Below are 20,650 nucleotides of genomic sequence, written 5' to 3'. Positions count from 1 at the left end.
CGGAGAAGACCTAACCTGTGAGATCTAATCGGTCTATGGCAGGTAATCGGCAGGAGGCGGTCTCTCAGGTACCCAGGTCCAATGCCATGTAGAACTGTTTCTCAAAGAAAGGGCCTCAAAATTATAACCCATTGTGCATTATATCTATTTAAAATGCATTTGATTTCAACTGCACATAGTTCTTATAATAATAGGGGCAGCAATTTACAGCAGAAAAAAATCAAGGAAGTAAGTTTCTTAAACTTTGTCCCTCAGACATGGCAGATCCTACAATGAGGTAAGTGAGGCAGACTGTTCAAGCTAGTTATGCTAGAGATAGGAGAGTTAACGGGCGTATTTGATGATAAGAGTTTTTCATCAGGATGTTTGCAGCAACTTAAGCTACTGCATTTGTTTATCCTCAGGTGTAGCATAATGCGAGATGTTGTCCTGTTTCCAAATTACAGTGTTAGTTTCATCCATTTTCTGAAATTGGTTCCTACCTGTTTCAGACAAAGAAACCCATGATCTCAGGAATGTATAATATGCGCATTTCCACTGAAGAATGTCTCCTGATTTTCTTCATAGAAATAAAAAAATAGGCCCTTGTCACTTTCTTTTCCAGATTCAAAAGACAAGAATCCATTTCTATCGTTTTAATTCAAGCAGAAAAGTCATCATAGGAGAAAGAGCTAAGGAGTTTCCCCACGACTGTGGTTCAGTGCAAATTGCAGCCTTTTGAACCTCATTTCTTGAGTTGGTTTGCTTGATTGTTAACCAATTACCACCAATGACAAGTTCACTTGCTATTTAGCCTGCAGGCACCGTAATAACGACTTGGAGGCACTGAAAACATGGTGCAAGAAACTTTTATAAACATCACTTACTGCTGACTTGAAGATAAACTTGCTTGACAGCTAAACTTACTTCATGTGCAAGTTATACCAAATGTAACATGATTTATTAAAACATCGCTTATTTAAGTGGGCTGCGAAGGAGCGGATCAAATGTTCTTTTATCTTAAAATTCTGTATCAAGAAATGTTTACAAACCTGCTGAACTGGCTCTTTCTTTATTTCTTTTTTCTATAAACAGCATCTTTTCCCAATTATCTGCTTAACTGTAATCTATAAAATCACTCTAGTTAAAGTAAACCATATGTATTTCATAAAAGTATGCATGTGTGACATATATAGGCTAGGTTCCTTGGCCAGCTTAAGTGTTCTCTCCATAAGGCCCAAGGGTGAAGAGAAAGCGATGGCTACCTGCCATTTTTCCATTCTCTGCGCCTGGACAAGCCTTAGAAAAATCTAACATCATGATGTAATGGAGACAAGGAAAGAACTCTATTAGTCTCAGCTTCCCAAATGTAAATTAAATAAATAAAGAGCCATTTGGCTCTCCAAACTCAAATAGTAAGGTTGAAAAGACTTACATCATTGACACATCAGGAATGAAAGTTATTCAGAACTCAGCAAATTCTTCCCTAATTGAGATATTAAACATGGAAGTTGAAGGTTGAGATGGACTCTTTCCCCATAACTGGGACAGAATGCATGGCAATACCCCCTGTCCATGTGCCCCCCTTAAATGATGGTAGTATAATCCCCACTCTCTTGCCTAATTTCCTTGTTACAGACTCTTTGTTAATTAACTTTTTAAAATGCTGAAAAAAGAATTGTGAACCAAAAATCCAAATAAATTTCCTAACCATTATATACTCTGATCAGTTTTTAATAATGTCATGCAGTTTATTTGATCTGCATGTTCCTTAGTAGCTTCGCAAGGAATACTAATGTAAGCATATTAAAAGTTTCTATATCATCTGATTTTAATAGGCTTCTCACAGAAGCCTATCAAAGTGATATTGTCACTCTCCGTAAACAGCTGATGATGAGCCGAGGTGGCGCAGTGGTTAGGGTGCAGTACTGCAGGCCACTTCAGCTGACTGTTATCTGCAGTTCAGCGGTTCTAATCTCACTGGCTCAAGGTTGACTCAGCCTTCCATCCTTCCGAGGTGGGTGAAATGAGGACCCAGACTGTGGGGGCAATATGCTGACTCTGTAAACTGCTTAGAGAGGGCTGAAAGCCCTATGAAGCGGTATATAAGTCTAACTGCATTGCTATTGCTATCTGGGCATAATGTTGGCTAGGGCATCTACTATGACAATTTGCTAAGAGGCATCCAAGGCAGACCGGCCACATGAAAGCAGTCAGTTTTCACATTTGGGTGTAAACATCTGTAAGATATGTGCAATCAGTCATTATTATGTAGCAGATGTGTGTCCGTGTCTTTCACAAACTACAATAACCTAGAATAAAAACTGTTTTCTTAGGATAAACTGTCACATGAAACATTATAATGTAAAAACAGCTGCTTGATTGCTTGCTTCCCTTTTTTAATATAAAAAGGGCATCTTTCTAGATCATAAAACTACAGGATGATGTTTCCTATCTGAATGTATTCTTTATAGAATACATTTTTGAATAGAAAAGGCAGTCATTCAATAGAAAAGGCATACTTACTTTCTCATTGGGTCTATCTGAACATTAGCTGTAGTAAAAATACAGTTAATTTTTTCTGTTTATTCTTGATTCTCTAGTTTTTATTGACCAAGTGTGATTGGAAACACAAGGAATTTGTCTCACACAAGGAATTTGCATTTATTTTTTTTATTTTTGAGAATATACCTTTAAAAAAAGTGATTATTTTGAGATGAAATTAACCATTAGTTAATCTAGCATTTATTAAGCTGAATAGGATGGGATAACCCTAGAATAATTATAAATCCCCATTACAAAACCTAGGGAAATATTATTTTTAAATAAGCAAACAACTCAGCCAGGCTGTAAGTTATTTTATATTGTCCAGACATAGGTTGATGTAATGGTTCTTATTTCATAAAAATCTACCAAAGAACCTGTGTCTCCTCAAGTTGCAAATGAAAACTTCACTTTTTACAAGAAGGACATTTATCTGTTTACAAGTCCCCTGCTATAGTATTTACTGGTTGCAGTGAGTTTTCAATAGATAAAGCTTGCAATAATACTGTGAACTATAATTAGTTCATCATCAGGAAATATGGGTTATGCATGAGAAGCCTGTGGTTACATTTTACAAACTCACATCTTTGTCAAGCTACAGGCTTCTTCTGTTAGGTTCTGTGATACCTTTGGGAGAAATTCATTTCCTGATTTATAGTACAGCAGCTGTCATTTCTTGGCTGCTTAGTTTGAAAATAAGTATAAAAGCATTTTTCTGTTGATATCTTGTAGTCAATATTTCCAGTAAATTTGTAGACACAAAACAATGAATAAGGTAGATTTCTGTAAATCATTTTAACAATTTAACAGAACAATAAAAAGATTTTTTTTTAAATCCCCATGCTTTTTAAAAAAATCTTTTGTATCAAAAACAAGAATCTTATTGCACCTTAAAGACCAACACATTTACCTCACATACCCATGAAATAATAACTGTCAGTCTTTAAATGCCATAAGATCCTTTGTGGATTTTAATTTTTTTAAGCAAGCAATAGCAATAGCAGTTAGACTTATATACCGCTTCATAGGGCTTTCAGCCCTCTCTAAGCGGTTTACAGAGTCAGCATATTGCCCCCAACAACAATCCGGGTCCTCATTTTACCCACCTCGGAAGGATGGAAGGCTGAGTCAACCCTGAGCCGGTGAGATTTGAACAGCCGAACTGCAGAACTGCAGTCAGCTAAAGTAGCCTGCAGTGCTGCATTTAACCACTGCGCCACCTCGGCACCTCCACCTCGGCAAGAAAAGAAACAAACCCAACTCACTGAGCAATTAGCCAATTTATGGGTTAGACATTTGCAGTCTGTGAATCTCAGTCCTTGTTGTGGCTTTGAGTCATCATCCAGCGTAATGACTAAACTGTACTTTTATCCCAGGTCTACCCTAATCTCAATTGCAGCTATTTTTCTTTTTAACTTCATATTAAAGTCATTTAGATACAGGACTATGGGACAATATTCATGGCCTTGCTCTGGAGTTTCTGAACTGAATTCCATTCATGGGTTTCTCCTGCAGGAGGAGAGGAAGGCAAATAGTCCTCCCCCACCCATTCAGAAACTTTTTGAATAGTTGGTCCAGAGGGCTTCATTTTTAGTTCCTTTCCTAACATTGGATAATCTGAAATTAATCTTTCTCCCAGATGTTCCTCAACAGGTTGATCTTTGCTACACTTTGACTAGTTCACACCTATTGCAGTTGCTATCCGTTCAGGCCTATTGAGGTGCAATACATAAACTTTACAACAAAGATATGTTATTTTATGCACTTGGTAATACCTATAATATGTAACAGACATCGGCCAGAAGATCATGGCAAACTGCTACCATATTGTTGTTAATAAGACAACATGGGCCTATCAATGGTGTCATCAGGAGCTGAACTCAATTTACACAAGTGGAAACTCTTTCTACTTTGAAGATGCCTGCAGTGTTTTCATTCATTGCTGTCTGCTTTCTCCTTATATTCCTTTCATTCAGCTTTTCATTCTCTTATCATCTAGCCACCCCAACTTTACCCTGGTGGTTATTCTGTTTGAGTTGCAGTTGAAAGTTGAAAGGAATACGCTTCCTTTTGTTGCAGCAACTGCCTTCTTTATTTCACCAGTTGTGTAATCTCAATTTACAGCCCCATGGAACTGTAGAGCCATAAATAAAGGCATTGACTAGGATGTACAGTAAAATCAGCAGAACTGTATTAGGAAGACCCAGATTCAACTATGATCTCATGAATGTATGGAGTGAGTCACTATTGTGTCTTCAGTTCCCCTTTCCTAAAATGGGAATAGTGGTTTCCTTGTGGATTAACAGTATACTTTTCCTCCATTGCAGTCACCATCTCATTTGAGTCTGCAGACTCACGTTCTTTTAATGCCTGATGTAGAGAGGGGGAAAGAGTCACCAGCTGCACTTCCCGGACAGATCAACTCTCCTACCAGATAAGTGGTACAAAGCGCATGGTATATCTAAGTATGGATTTCTTCCGAGCCCCCACCCCCTCCCTCCAGTCTTCTCGTCCTAGTTCCCGAAGTCCCTGTTCAGCTTCAGCCCCTCCGAGAGCTTCAGGTGACTCCCAAGTCCTGCTTTCTCCGTCTCCCTCTTCATTCCTTGTTCTGCCTTGCGGGCAAGGTTGCTCAGTTGGGTCGGGAAGTCAGCCGCGCCCCGTCCAGCCCCGTGCCGCCCAAATAGGGCCTGTCTCTACCCCCCCACCCCACCCCAACGTCCAGCCTCCTCGCTTACGCTCTTATTTAACGGCGGCTCTTTCCTTTCTTACAGCCTGCTGTTTCCCCGTCCGGCGCTGCCCCGTTGCTCGCCTGGGAGTGAAGAATCAGTTGCCGATCTCTCAGCTTCGGGACTCCTTCGCGATGCGCACCGGGCTGCTTTTCTCCTTGGCGCTGTCTCTGTGGCTCACCAATGCCTGGGCGGCCAGCCGAGCCCCCTACCAACAGATCTTGCAGCACAGCCGAATCCGGGGCAGGCATCAAGGGTAAGGCTACCGAGTAGGGAGACAGCGAAGGGACCGGGAGTGCTCTGGCCGTGGGGCGAGCCATTCAACCCAACTCATGCCTCCTGGGGAGGGGGAGTCTAGGGGGGGGTGTCTCAGGACAGCTCTCTTGGAATGGATGGGACGGACGGGGTGGTCAAGCCAGAGTTCGTTTCTGTGAGAGCGAGTGAGAGACAGAGTGGTTTTCTAAGTTTAGTTAGTTGCCATTGATTTTCTAGAGGAAAGAGGAAGAAACCTGGCAGCCCCCATCGCTTTGTTCCAGTTCAAGCAGCCAAATCCTTCAGTAGTTCAAAAATGCTCGACCTCTCCCCAGGGACGGTCTTTCTTTCTTTCTTTCTTTCTTTCTTTCTTTCTTTCTTTCTTTCTTTCTTTCTTTCTTTCTTTCTTTCTTTCTTTCTTTCTTTCTTTCTTTCTTTCTTTCCTTCCTTCCTTCCTTCTTTCTTTCCTTCCTTCCTTCCTTCCTTCCTTCCTTCCTTCCTTCCTTCCTTCTTTCTTGCTTTCCTTCTTTCCTTCTGGCCAATGAGGGAAAAGCTAGCAAATAGTCGATAGGGCTGATTGTTTGGGTCCTGGTACAGAGAAGTCAAAGGCCATTGAGGAAACAAAGACATTTTCTTTGCCAAATACCATCCCTCCCCAACAGACATGCCCCCAAAATCACTCAAATGATATCCTTTATTGAGCCAAACTGGTAACATGGATTGAAGGGGGGGGGGAGGAGAGATCAGGTCAAAGAGCTGATGTGCCCAGAATGAAAGGCCAGTGTGGCTTGAAAGATTGCTGGTTTTGAGACATAGTGCTTAAGCGTAGGAAAGTAAATTTAACAGTAGGAAAGTAAATGCTGTCCCATGTACCTCTCACTGTCTGAGCCTGTGATCTCTCTCTCTCTCTCTCTCTCTCCCTTCCTCCCTCCCTCCCTCCCCCCTCTCTTTTTTTAAGGTATTCTTGTGTTCTAAGTAACACAATCAGCCAGGCTTGTAAGTAAGATTTGTCTTGCACCAAGGTTGCTTAGCACAATGATTCCAGGGCTTTTCCTATTCCTGTCACTTTTTAAAACTTTTCTCAGAACACAGCACTGGTTTTGTTCTCCCCAGATGTGATGAATGGATCTTTGTTCAAATCTATGTACTGTGAATCACAAAAGCCTATCTAAGGGACAGACATCTTGGTCAACTTGAAGTCCTTCAGATATTTTTTGAAGACTGTGGGTTTGGGGTAAAGTCTCATGAAACTTGTAATTCAAAAAAAGCCTAGAAGGTCGTCTATCTTTGTTTTATATGAAAGCACAATTCTTAGTATAAAATATGTCAAATGGTTTGGTCCTGAAGAAAGGATCTCTTCACTTGTCTCCTAGTAAGTAAGAATAAAGATGGTGTTTTCTACATTCCTTTTCCTTTTCTTCCCAATGCAAACATTCAAAATCACAGCCAGATCCCTAACATGGATTCCCACCCCCCAAGGTTGATGTTCTAGGGTCAAAACAGGCTTGAATGTCAACATTTTCCCCAAGGCTCTTTTCTTTTTGTTATCGATTATAGGTGTAGGGATGAGAAAAGATTCACCAACTGAACTTGTCTAACAGATCTAACTATCCTGCCAGAAAAAAAATGGTAGCAGGATGGCAACATCCTGATTATTCATTTGCAGTAATGGAAAGCACTTCTATTCCTTTAAGTCTTTCTGCTACAACTTCATGCCACCCTCTACAAACTGATCCCACTAAGAACAGCGACAGGGTGTTTGTGACATGTGTGCACTGCATTTGCAGACTGTTTTCCAATTGCTAACTTTCTTTTGGAAGCTCTCGTCTCTCTACCATAAACAGAGAACCACCTGATCTCCTTGAGAATTATTCGATTGCATTTCATATAACCTGGATCGGTGATGGGTTGTACTTACCTTCACTACTAGTTCGCTGATCGTGTGTGTGTGTGTGTGTGTTATGTTTGTATGTGTGCCTGACTCATGCTGCACACGTGTGCACAATCTACTACCCTGCGACAACCAGGTGATTGTTGGGGTTCGTGCAGGCACTGCTGCTGTGCACACAGGCGCAGTTTGCCTTTTGCCATAAAAACAGGTATAGAGCGCGCACGGGCGGGCCATAGGAGCCACCGTACCGGTTCGCTCTCAGCTGCTCTGTGGCACTACCAGTTTGGCCAAACCAGGCCGAATCGGCAGCAACCCACCTCTGACCTGGATGCATTGACTGCAGATGCTGGTAACTGTAAATCTATCATGCCTGCAGAGCTCCTATCTGTAAGACCCAGAGGGAGAATTACTGTATGTCCTTTTGGTGTTCAATGATGCCATGGGACATGGACAGATCTTGGGAAATGGAGCCAAGTAACTACTATCTTGGTTTCTGCTCCAGAGACGAGGCTGCCAATATTTGTAGTGTAGCTTCTGGACCCGAGAGACGGGTATTTCCTATTGGTGTTACACTAGCCTACTTGCCATTTCTTCCCAAATGCTACAATTTCTTTCCCACCCTTCAAATACTCTTTGAATACTCTACCACCATTATTCCTTCCTCCCCAGTCAGGTTAATGGTGTACTTTGCTTTGCTGTGCTTTGGCAATACCTCTCTCCTCCCTCTCCCCATTCCCCAATTGCTTCCCATTTATTTAAGATTGCAAAAATCACACACTGGATAAAGTTTTCTAACTGGCTACCAATGTTTGTGCCCTCCCATTGACTAGTCATAGGAAGCCCTAGCGCAGTGAATAGGAGGAGGAGGATGGATAGCGGCACAAAGTGTTAGGACATCTGCACAAAGGTGTAAAAGGATTTCCTGGAGGTGACTCATGGCTGGATTGAAGCATTCTGTGGTTGGAGCTTATCTTCCAACACTATAGGATGGAAAGACTTTGTTTATACTTTCCCGATGGATTACCAAATTTAATGTCAATTTCAGAGGTGACTTGGCTCAATGTTTTATCATCATCCACATAGTATATTAATAGCTGATTCTTTTTTAATTCCACAAGTCCTATGAGAGGGTTAATGTTTAAAACAAAGCCCTGAGAAAGCTTTAAGAGAATCTGTATTGCTGAGTGAGGTCCTTGTTCAATAGAAAGTGTCTTTTGCCCCATAATAAAAAGAAATAAGGTTCTCCTCCCCTCTTCTTCCTTTTAAAGTACCATGTCTGTTCCAAAAGGCTGAAACAAGAAGGAGCAGTTTCAGAAGAGCAAGCCTTGGCCTTGGCCTTTTGGACAGGACACAGGAATCCTTAAATCAAAAGCCAAACATTTTTGTGGTTCAAATGTGATTGATTGCCTCCCTTATCTTTCTTTGAGCAATGGGAAAAACATTGGAGATAAGGTGACAGTGATTTCCATAGGGCTGCCTTATGAGACAAATGTTTGGCTCATGATACAAAGAATGTCATTAGGCAGATGACGGCTTCTACACAAAAGTAACTGTTTTTCTTTACCCAATACTGCTCCTGCCCAACAGGCATGCAAGGATGTATATATGTATGTATGTATGTATGTACGTACGTACATACATACATACATATATACATACATGTATATCCTGCCACAATGCCAAAGAATTCTTCATAATTTACAGATATACAATACAATTAAACTAGGCATGGTCAGATTAAATTTTAAAGCATAATATGTGCAATGTAAAACATGAACACTTCAATAAGCAGCAATAAACTTCAACCAAGATGAGATCACAATCCAAATTTCTTCTAGAAGTGCTCCATTTTAATATACTTTTAGAAGGTAGATAATAATTGAGATAATAATATGATTTCCACAGGGGGGATTCTTAGATTAACATAGATCATCTAGCCCAACCCCCCACTCAAGCAGGAGACCCTACACCATTTCTGACAAATGGCAGTCCAATCTCTTCTTGAAAGTCTCAAGTGATGAAGCTCCCAGAACCTCTGAAGGCAAGCTGTTCCATTGGTTGATTGTTCTCACTGTCAGAAAATTCCTCCTTATCTCTAGGTTGAATCACTCAGTTTCCATCCATTATTCCTTATCCGGCCTTCAGGTGCTTTGGAAAATAGCTTGGCCCCCTCCTATCTGTGGCAGCCCCTGAAATATTGGAACACTGCTATCTAAATCTTAAAAAGGTAGTTAAATTGAGATAATAATATGATTTCCACTGGGGGGAAAGGTTTTCAAAAAACTTTGAACTCCCTCACCTCTCCTGATGCTTGAACACCCACATTTTATCAGCAAAATGTGAAACTCACTGATCAAGCACTCAGGCAGAACTTTTGGTGCTGGTTCTTCCTTAATGGGAAGTTAAACAACCTAAACACAGGAATTAGGCACAAACTCCTGAAACAAACTCCTTGGAAATGTTTTGCTTGCTATCCAAGAAACTTTCTCAGAACTGAAGAAGCTTCTTGGGTGAGAAGAAAAACATCTTCAAGTAAAAACAAATAAAGTCCAGCTGCCTCTTGAAAAAGCACCTTTGGGACAACCATGACCTGGATGACTGAGAATCTCCATAGACATCAAGAAGTTTAAGATAGTTAGTTAGATTGGAAAGCTTTCAAATCAGAGACCTTATATTGTCCAGATGAAATTCCAGTGTGGCCTGAAAGTATGTTGACTTTGAGAAATGACGTGTACTGCAGGAATATAAATGCTGGCACTATGGTTGAGACTACTGCTGGCTAACCTCTACATCCTGGTCCCATCACAGAATGTAATAAATATCTGCACTTAATCTCTGGTAATAATTAAGAGTTCTTGTACTGTGTATACTTCCCTCTTACGTTTTCCAGCCAATTTCCTGTCTATAGATTCAAAATCCTCATATTCATTTGTTATGATGATAATCACCTTTGCATCCATGAGATGGAAAATACCTTAAAAGAGAAAACTCATAATCTGCAAGACATCAGCATTTCATAAGGAGTAAACTTTCTTGCCTTACTTTCCAGATATTTGGATTATGGCTAAAGAAATTCATTATATACATTGCAGAGATAAAAAATATTTGATAAGGTGGACCATTGTCACAAATATTTCCAGATATACTCCAAGGATTCTGCCTCTATAATAATAAAAATCTGAGCAGAACTTCAGTGTTTATGTGATAGAAGCCTCTAGGTTAAACTAGTGGATATGTTCTTTATAACCTGCCACTGTTCAACGATTTGGGCTACTATATTTTCTTTCTAGGAAGTCAAATGGATCCAGCTAATCCATTTTGTCATTTGTATATTTCTGCACTATCAGAATTGTATAGCATTTCTTGGGTTTCTCCAATTATTATTATCCAAATTTGCAAGTCTAGCCAAACCACTGACTTGGCTTTCCAAGAAGGGTGTTCCCTTTCAGTGGAATTTCAGAGCCTCAGTAACCTTTCTTCAACTTAAACAGGCACTTGCTTGTCAAACCAGATGTTTAAGGCAAACTTCATGTATGTATACATTTGTATGTGTACACATAATCCTCACTGTCATCTTTATCATTAATTTTTGCCAAGTTTCCTATTTTAGAATGAATTGTCTCCTGTCTCTGGATAATGAGCCACATGGTATTAACTTATTCTCACTCACTCAAGATATACCATATAGGTGGAAAGTAGAACTTAATAGTTAGGGAATATACTAACCAATTGAGTTTGTCTTCTGGTAACTATATCAACACTTTTGACAGGCCTTTCAAAAAGCTCATGGCTCTTCCAAAGATAATTCAGAGATCTTTTCTTAATTCATCACCTTCTCTGTTTCTCTTTTCCTTCTACTCCTCTTAACTTTGATAATCATAGTGATTATTTGTCCATTCATAGGCTTGTATTATCTGCCCAAATTATGTGAATTTCTGCTTTTTGCTGAGAGGTGCTGTTCTAAGACAGAGCTTGAATACTTGGAGTTTATTGATTTTATACATTAAAGTCATAGGTATCAACCTTTTATTTAATGCCATGGAGAAACAAACCAAAGGTCCAGATGCCGTCAATCTATACATGTATATCTGTGTTACTTGGCTTGTTGTCAGGCCTGACACAAGATATGTTTGTTTCCTGTGTCAAAGTGAAATCCAGATCTCTTAGTTAAATTATTTTGGCATCTGAGGGACAAAGTCTCAAAGCAACTGGTCACCCATCACAGTGTAACAATGTTGTACAACAATAATAATTCTGGGTTGCTCTTCCTTGCCACACAGAACCAGATGTTTGAAGCAGCCATTCTACCTAATTTTATCAGCTGGCCTACCCTACATAAGAAAGAACCTCTGGTTTCATTTCCCCCCTTGAGATGTGTGTTCTCGTGAATCAAATGGAACAGATAGCATTAAAGTTCAAGAGGCATGTTGAACTCAAAGATGAAAGAAATCAAGTTGATATATGCCAAAGATAAAAGGCTTTTAGAAGGCTTTGAATGTAATTCAAGCAAATTAAGTTAATCCTTTGAATGGCCTGTTTATCTAAGAATTGCATTGAGATTTTTATCTCGTGAACTATAGACAGAGTTGCTGGATCATAATTCCCACTCTTCCAAACAATGGAAGTGTTGAGATGATGTGAGTTATACTCCAACCTCCCAGAGTGAATTAGATTGTGGAAGGCTGCCCAACAATTTTATTGGTCTACTGTTGTGATATTATCTCCTTGCAAATGGAAACTAACCCCTCCCCCACTTATTTAGCTTATAAAAACCATTCTAACCCAATGGTGGCTCACGTCAATCTCAGTAACGTTTCCAGTTAAATATAGGACCAGATTCATAAGAAATGAATATGCCAATTCCTATGCTGTTTAGCTAACTTAGATTGACTGCTACAAGATGTGGGATGTCCACTAGTATTTTTTTTTAAAGCAAGTAGGTCTGGTATTAGTAACTGGAACATCAGTTGCACAGACTAGTTAATGGGTTTGTTCCTGGATATTGTTAATTTCTTTTAAAAATGTAAGAAGTTGAGGGTAGCCTGTTATCTTTCCTCAACCTTACCTTTTGATTGAAGGCATCTTGGGAAAAATGATTCCCCAAGGCTAATGAAAGAGCTTGGCTGCTAAGCGATCATTTAAATGGGGACTCCCACATCCAAATCCAACTCTAAGGAGTATCCATACCATCATTTGATCTTCATTGGGAGAGCACATAAAATACTGTTCACTTCCAGCAGCATTTGATTTACCTTCCCATTTCACAGTCCACCAGATTTTTAGACTGGAATTTAAATTTTTGTCCCCCTATCAAGTCCTTCCCAAGGACCTAAGATAGGCAGATATTGTTGTTTAACCATCTCAGGTTGTAAGCTGTTCCAAATAAAGCTGCCTTTTGCAATTGACTGATGCTGATTTTTTCAATGCTGATAGTGTTCAGATGGAATGACATTCAAGGCACCTATTAATATTGATAATATTTTTGCTTTCTTTTGCCAGAAGCATTCTGCTTCTATTTGCAGATTTTTATATTTTATGATTTACTTATTCTTATTATTGAATATTGAGTTAGTTGAGTTTCTCATGAGTTCATTTTCATTGTTTAATGGTAGAACTAAATAAAAAGATAATGTTGGAGCTGGAAGATAATTGATAGGTTCCTATTCCTATTCTATTCTTTTCTATAGTTCTCTTCATGTATACCTGTCCTATTATTATGCGTAAGCTGAAACAGACTGTTAAAAATACATTATTGCTTTTCTTTCAAAAGTAGAGGTGGCCATAACTCATTGCCATCTCAACATTTCTTTTATTTCTTATTCTATACTACTTAATATATTGTTTTCTCTTGGTGCTACCCCAAAGGGAGCTCAGCTAACTATGAATTCAGCTTTATATACTTTTATATTTATACACAAAACATTTCAAGGAATATTGGCAGTAGCATATCCATATGTAATGTGTTGTTACAGCATGATAACATGCATGCAAAAGTATGGATTTGACATTGCATTAGGTTTGACAGGAGAATCCTGTCTTTTAGGAAATGTCAACTGGTAGGGTCAAAGAAGAAAGCATGTTCTATTGTGATATCTGCCCTTTGCTAAAACATTCTCCTAAAGATCAGATTGGCTCCAAACCTAAAAACTTTTGCAAGGATTTAGAGACATGACGTTGCCACCCAGAACTGGGGACCAGATGTGGAATAAAGTGCATAGTTGTTGTGTGGAATATTGATAGTTTTGAATATTTCAGGTGCAGATTATATTATACAATTTGTTACCTGGTTTTATATACAGTATTTATATTGCTTTTAACTGCTGTAACTTGTCCAGAGTTATGAATTTGAAATAAGAGGCTATATACCGTAAATCAAACAACCAGCCTTATCATCAAACCATGAAGACTTATCATCAAGACATGACTTGAAATAGCTTTCTTAACCATGTACACATGAGACATCTTGAATCATGGTTGTAAGAGAGTTGAGGCAGTATAACCAATGATATTTGGTGGTACATTCGCTAGCTGCCTTGATAGAAAATATACTGTTCTAACTTAAGCTCTTAAAATTATTGTTATGATCGTCAGAGGGGAAAAAGTATTTTTTAATTATTAATTCAGAGGAAGACAAGCCCTGATCTTGCTTTAATGTCAAGTCCCGGTTGAGTTTATAATAGTTCTTTTATATTCTATCTCCTGGAAGTTCAACAATGACAACAATAAAACATTTCTTAATCTTTGCAGTGTTTATTTCTGATGTATTCTCAAGACATGTTTGAATGCCAAGCTGTGAATGGAGAAATGCACAATAATATTTCTCCTTTGATTTGTAGCCCCAATGTATGTGCTGTGCTGAAACTCATTGGAACCAACAAGAAATACATGCCGAATTGCAAACTGTGGTACCAGAAGAAAATATGTGGAAAATCAACGTAAGTAAGGTTTAAGAAAAAGGAGAACGTTTTTCTTTTTGTGCTCAACAGGCATGCAAATGAATAATGAAGTAAGGTTTTCTTCCTGACTTCTTCAGCCCCATGAGGGATATCTGCAAATCAATCTGAGGTCTGCCCTGGCAAATCCAACAAGCTTAGCTTAAAGCTTCCTGGGGGGAAAATGGCCTTGATGCATACTCTTGGAAGGAAGAAGCAATCTGCACTCAGTTAGGAATTTATACAGGCTGGCTGACTGCCAGTCTTCTGCTAAAGTCTTCTAGGCTTCTGAGAAAGGTGTATCCTCCCCAAGGTCGAATAAATTTGGAATTTGAGGGATGAGATAAATATAAGTATCATGAAAGAACCAGACAGCTAACCTGGCCTGAGTAACTTATAGGTTGATCATCTGTGATGATAAATATGTTTCTATAGAAGATGAAATCAACAGAAGTTGTTAGAAGAGGGAAAATATGTTTTAAGGGAACCAGTGTCTTAGAGCAAAAGCATATACATGTTTTTACATCAATGGTTGCAAGTAAGTAGGGATGGCAAAGTGGTGGGCCCAGGATAAAATTTTGCTTAATTTAATTTATATGAAAAAAATATATATGAAAAATCAATTGCAGTTCAATAAAGTCATTTTAGTGATACTGATTCTGCGCTGATTTAATAACCTCTATTCATCACATGGGCATTTACGGTTTGCTGCTGGCAGTGTTTGGAGAGTTGTATATTGAAAGCTCTGGAAGGTTTGAAGCTTTTAATTATGCCCTTCTGTATTTGAGATGCACTTTTATAATGAAGCCTCAGCACCATGGCATTTATGGGGGGTTTTGAATCCCAAAATATAGTACTTTTCTCTGGAAAGAAATAGCTACCCTATTCCTTTTTTTCCCCCCCTAGATCAGAAGAGTTATAAGAGGAGGTTGATTGGGAACATACAGTATCAAAGAATGTTATAAAAATTGACAGTTTTATTATTTCCAATGTTCAGTGTAGAGAGTAAGGGACATAATCTTAATGTATAATAGATAGATGAGATCCATTATCAAAGCAACAAGGGAGAAAAACCTCAATTCAAAACAAGCAGGAAGTACACAGGAATGTCTCAAATAGACATCTCCCTAATTCATATCGGTATTAGATGAGGAGGAGGTAAAAGCACAATCAGATTTGCCAGATTCTGTTATTATAGCTACTCTCAATAAAGTAGTCTTAGCCTTCCTAGCCATGGTCTGGTCTTCGTGGTGAAGCTGCCTCTCAGAAATGGTTTGCCAAAAATGTAAAGTGAGGCTTGACAAAATGTCCAGATATAGCTTGGAAAAGACTGTTGTTGGGTGGATCATAATTGGTTAAACAATGACCACACAAGTGCTTATTTATGGCTTTGTGCCATCCTGCAAGGAGATTTTGAAAAGATGTCCCATTGACTTAAGTTAGGCCCTGCCTTTCCATTATTTGATCACAGAATTTGAATGCAAGAGAGGTGGTTGGCTTATCAAATTGGTAGCAGACAGAAAGTTGGCAAGGGTTATCAGTACTAGGGAATACATAATCAAAATTCAAATGATCTTGACAGGTCTAAACTAACAAGATGAAATTCAACAGAAATAAATTTTAAGTCCAACATTGAGCAACAAAAGGATAAAAAGCAGGTGGGAAGGGTGAGAGCAAACTTGGCAAAAATATACTTGAAAAGGATTTGAGTGCCTTGTTGTAGCTTGAATGTGAGCCAGCAGGATAAAAAAAAAAAGGAAATGCAATCATAGATTATAGGAACAGAGTAAGACTGGTGAGATCATGAGAAGTAGATTCTCAGCTTTTATGTTACATTTGTCAAAACTTACCTTGAGTACTTAACTGTTCATGGATGTTACATTTGAAAAAGTGCAATGAAAAATTGGTAAATGTCCAGGGAAGTTGCTGTAAGGAGTGACTGAAGGAACCTGGGTATCTTTAGTCTGAAGAACATATTAATAAGGGGTGGCTTGCATATTTTATGCAAAAGATGGAACTTGTTGTTCTGGATAGCAGAGATTTATGTAATTCTAGTCTTAATCGCTTTGCATTCATTCTTTATTCCCCCCCCCACCTTCCATTTTCTTATTTCATGATTTGATGGTGTTTTTTCCCCTATGAAACACAAGCAATGACATGATCATATATATATCCCAAACAACTGAGACATTCACAGAATACTTCATTCTAAGAAAAAAAACTTTTTTTTTGGTTATATCTGTTTTATAAAAAGTAGATGGTCGGGAATGATGCATTTAAATACCATCTTGAAAAAAGTGGAATAACTCTTGTAATTGATAAAGTTACTGGAACATGACCAAATGCAGCAGCAGCATCTCTTTTCCAATTATTAACCAATTCAACATGATCCACAGCCATTGTAAAAAGATATTCAAAAATCGATATATCTGGAAAATTCTTACTTGGGCTGTAACAATTAATAATAACAGTACATTTATTAAAGCACCTAATCACCAATATATTAAAAAAAACATTTCTGGACCATTTATTTCCTGTTCCACTGCCAATTTTAAGCAGTTATTAATCAAAATTTCTACCCTCTAGCAGATTTTTAACTGTAGTTATGAGTTTTAGCTAAGTATTAAGAATTGGTACATGAGTGTTATATAGCCATAGCAATAGCACTTAGACTTATATACACAGTGTTTTATAGCCCTCCCTAAGCAGTTTACAGCGTGAGCATATTGCCCCCAGCAATCTGGATCCTCATTTTACCTATCTCAGAAGGATGGAAGACTGAGTCAACCTTGAGCCAGTCAGGATAGAACAAAGTGAGCAGAATTAGCCTGCAAAACTGCATTCTAACCACTGTGCCACCATGGCTCATTATATATGGTTTATGAATGGTAAAAACTTTTTAACCAAAGATGAAGATGACTGTAAACCAGTGTTTCCCAACCTTGGCGGTCTGAAGATGTGTGGACTTCAGTTCCTAGTATTCCCCAGCCAGCAAGCTGGTTTAGGAATCCTGGGAACTGAAATCCACCCATCTTTAAACTGTGAAGGTTGAGATACACTGCTGTATTGGGAGACTTTAGTGATAGCAATATACTAAGTTTGGACAGACAGAGATGACAGACAGCTAAAAGCTTTTTGGCACTGAAATGGGAGATACTTAAATAGAATCAATTATTCAGAAGAATGATGGGTTCATCTTTTATTTTAAGGACATGGACTACTATCTATTAGGGATGCTTTATCTTGTAGACTTCCATGTTGTTGGCTGAAACAGCTTCTTCCATAGAAGCTATGATTCTATGTGCAATTGCTACTATCCTGTTCAAGTCCAAACATGAATAGCTTGTGACACTTGTAACAGGCCAGCAGACTCCAATTAAAGCAAGTTTTTCAAGATAGATTTTCACATTCTACATTCTATAATTAAAATATGTATGTTGAAAAGAATACATACATGATAAGACATGTAGAAGGGATTAGATCGTTATTCTATTTTAAACACAGATGTAGGTTTTTCTTACTTCATTGTGCTCATCTTTACTAGAAAAACCACATTTGTGTGAGGAGTACAAACCATTCTCTGATTTCAACAACAAAAAGACATTGTATGGAAGTCTCAGAAGGTACTTGCTATCTTCCAAAAAGGAGATATAACTCACCATCTGGAAGGAACAGGTAGAAATAAAGTCAATAGAAAAAGCAAAGGAAGCTTTTCTAACTCATTTCTATATTATGTCATAAACCATTTTTTCAGATTACTATGACAATAGTTACTATAATTCCCTTTTTAAATTGGTCGCAAATTTAGGAAGGATTTTTGGAACTGGTTTGCCATTACCTCTTTCCTGGGGCTGAGGGAGAATGACTGGTCCGAGATCTCCCAGCTGGCTTTGTGCCTAAGACAAGAGTAAAACTCACTGTTTTCTGAGATTTCTAGCCGATGCCTTAACCACTACAGTAAACTGACTCTCCTCATCATCCCTTCAAGTATGTTAATTATACTTTATCATTTGGACCTACTATTGCCCATAAAAGATTCTTTTCTGATTGAAAAAAAAAATCTGATTGTGGATTTCCAGCCTCAAAATATTGATTTCTCTCTTCCTGAATTTTACAGAGGTAATTTGTTCCACCTCTATTACTTTTTCAGCTACAATGAAACACAATGTTATAAATAAGTAAAGTATTATATTAATAATTATTGATAGGAATTGCCGATAGCAAAAGTGTATCAAAGGATTTAATGTGAGAGGATGTGAATATTATGCTGTTAGAATTGTTCTGATTTTCTTCTTACTGTTTTTAGGGTGTCAGATGGAGAGATATTTTAAATCCTACATCTGCCCCATCAAGCTTCTAGCATCAGGTTTCTAGAAATTTCAAAGCTTCTGACATTTAATTTACTGATATCTAAATCCCCACTAAATTCCACTTCCTTGCTGTATTTGCAGTGGCTGAATTCTCTTAGCTTGATTCAAATATAATTTAACTCACTTGATTCTTGAAAAGACATAAATCATGTATGGGTCCCTCAGGAAGGATTGAAAATCCAAGGTCACTCTTTAAAAAAAGTAGAGCACTTTGGATTTAAAAATTAGGGTCCAGTTAATGCTGCTTGATTGCTTTTTTTTTAGAGAACTAATTCTTCAAAACAAAAAGGAAGAAACCTTATCCCAAATATTAGAATGTAATTAATTATTTGGTAGGTGATGTATTTGTTTTTATCTAAAAATTGCAATCCTGGTTTCTGATATATAATCTTTCACTACCTTCCTTTTGCTCTAATACAGAAAGGTGACTTCAGTATCCAGAGATTCACATATGTGGTCTTCTGTTTAAGTCCCCATTGAGTCAAGTGCTGGTTCATTGGCACAAATACAACTGATATGAATAGAAATGTTTGCCACCCTGAGGCTACCTTCCCAGTTTTGCCTGTGGGAAAAACCAAATCTGATTATAAAAGGTTAACATAGAAGCAGTTTTAAACCTCTGCAAAGGAGAATTTATATCACAGGTGGTATTTAGCAGGTTCTGACCAGTTCTGGAGAACCGGTAGCGGAATTTTTGAGTAGTTCAGAGAACCTCTGACTGGCCCTGCCCTCATCTATTCTCTGCCTCCCAAGTCCCAGCTCATCAGAAGGAAATGGGGATTTTGCAATAATCTTCCCCTAGAGTGGGGAGGGAATGGAGGTTTTACAGTTTATTTCCGCTGGAGTGGGGAGGGAATGGAGATTTTACAGTATCCTTGCCTTGCCTTGCCCACCAAGTCATGCCGAGAAAGCCACACCACGTCCACCAAGCCATGCCCCTAGAACTGGTAGTAAAAAAATTTGAATGCCACCACTAATTTATATGTATATTGATGATTAAATCATAAGCCGTATAAAAAGTTATGGGAATAAGTATAAGGGAATGTGGGTTTAAATCTCTTCTGCCACAAAGCACTTTAACTGCTGTTAGTTAAACTATCTTGAAGAACTGCCACGATAATAAAATAAGGGATATTATTATTTACAAGATGGTCTTGGACTGTGATAGAAAAGGAGGTAAATGTACAATTCTTTAATACTGAATGCCTTTAGGCTGTTTCCCAAAATGTGTTTCCAAGGCAAAGATATAATGTTTGTTCATAACATCAAAGGAAGATGAACTGATCTTGTTCTTCTTCCAAACCTCTGATTTAATGTCACTGCATTTCTCCCTTCTATCACCAGATGTTGTGGTCTCTCTTTAGCCCATAGACCTGAGGAAACCTGATGGGTAAATGTCATTATAAAACTTCTCAAAAATCTATGTGTCCTCTGGTTCACATGACAGTTCAGAGTTATCTCTGGTGTGTTTTTATTTTGTAAGGTGAGCAATCATTTTGCTATTTGAAGGTTTTCTCAGAGTTCTTTGATGCTCAGCCATCGTTTGTCTTTCTCTGATAAAGGTCTACTAGTTGCTGTGCTCTTGTGCTCGTATAAATGCCATCAGTAATGGAAAATAATTGAGCTTTCCTTTGTTCCACATTCCTTCTTTCTTGCCTGAACAAAGCTTTCCTTGCGCTGGTTGTTATTATGCCCGAAGAGTTATGCTAAATCAGTTTGAAAAGGAATCCTTGAGTTTTATGAATTCAATGGACTAGACTGGGGTGGACTAGACTGGGGGTGGGGGGGTGGGGGGACATAGCAACTATTTTTACTCAGGGACTGTTTTTGGTTATTTTGGTTGTTGCTATTTTTTTTAAAACCAGCTTCCAAGGCCTATGGGGGTGGGAGTGGAGCAGGACAGCATCAGAAATCTGATGTGAAAATATACATAAAAAGTGAAGATTAGCATAGTCC

General features: G+C 38.4%; 1 protein-coding gene across 1 annotated transcript in view; it reads left to right on the top strand.

Moving 5' to 3' along the window:
- Window positions 1–5,277: 5,277 nt before the first annotated feature.
- TGFBI (transforming growth factor beta induced) overlaps window positions 5,278–20,650 on the top strand; it is a 48,066-nt gene continuing 32,693 nt past the window's right edge. The window contains exons 1-2 of the mRNA XM_087709515.1: window positions 5,278–5,505; window positions 14,229–14,327. Of these exons, the coding sequence (XP_087565641.1) occupies window positions 5,384–5,505; window positions 14,229–14,327 (221 nt within the window). The 5' untranslated portion in view covers window positions 5,278–5,383. The remainder of the gene's footprint in view (window positions 5,506–14,228; window positions 14,328–20,650) is intronic.

This window comes from Thamnophis sirtalis, unplaced genomic scaffold (genome assembly GCF_051295495.1).
Source record: "Thamnophis sirtalis isolate CommonGarterSnake01/CBP01778 unplaced genomic scaffold, rThaSir2_p1.2 scaffold_3, whole genome shotgun sequence".
In the NCBI taxonomy this organism is placed as follows: Eukaryota; Metazoa; Chordata; class Lepidosauria; order Squamata; family Natricidae; genus Thamnophis; species Thamnophis sirtalis.
This window is presented reverse-complemented; position numbering and strand designations above follow the sequence as displayed.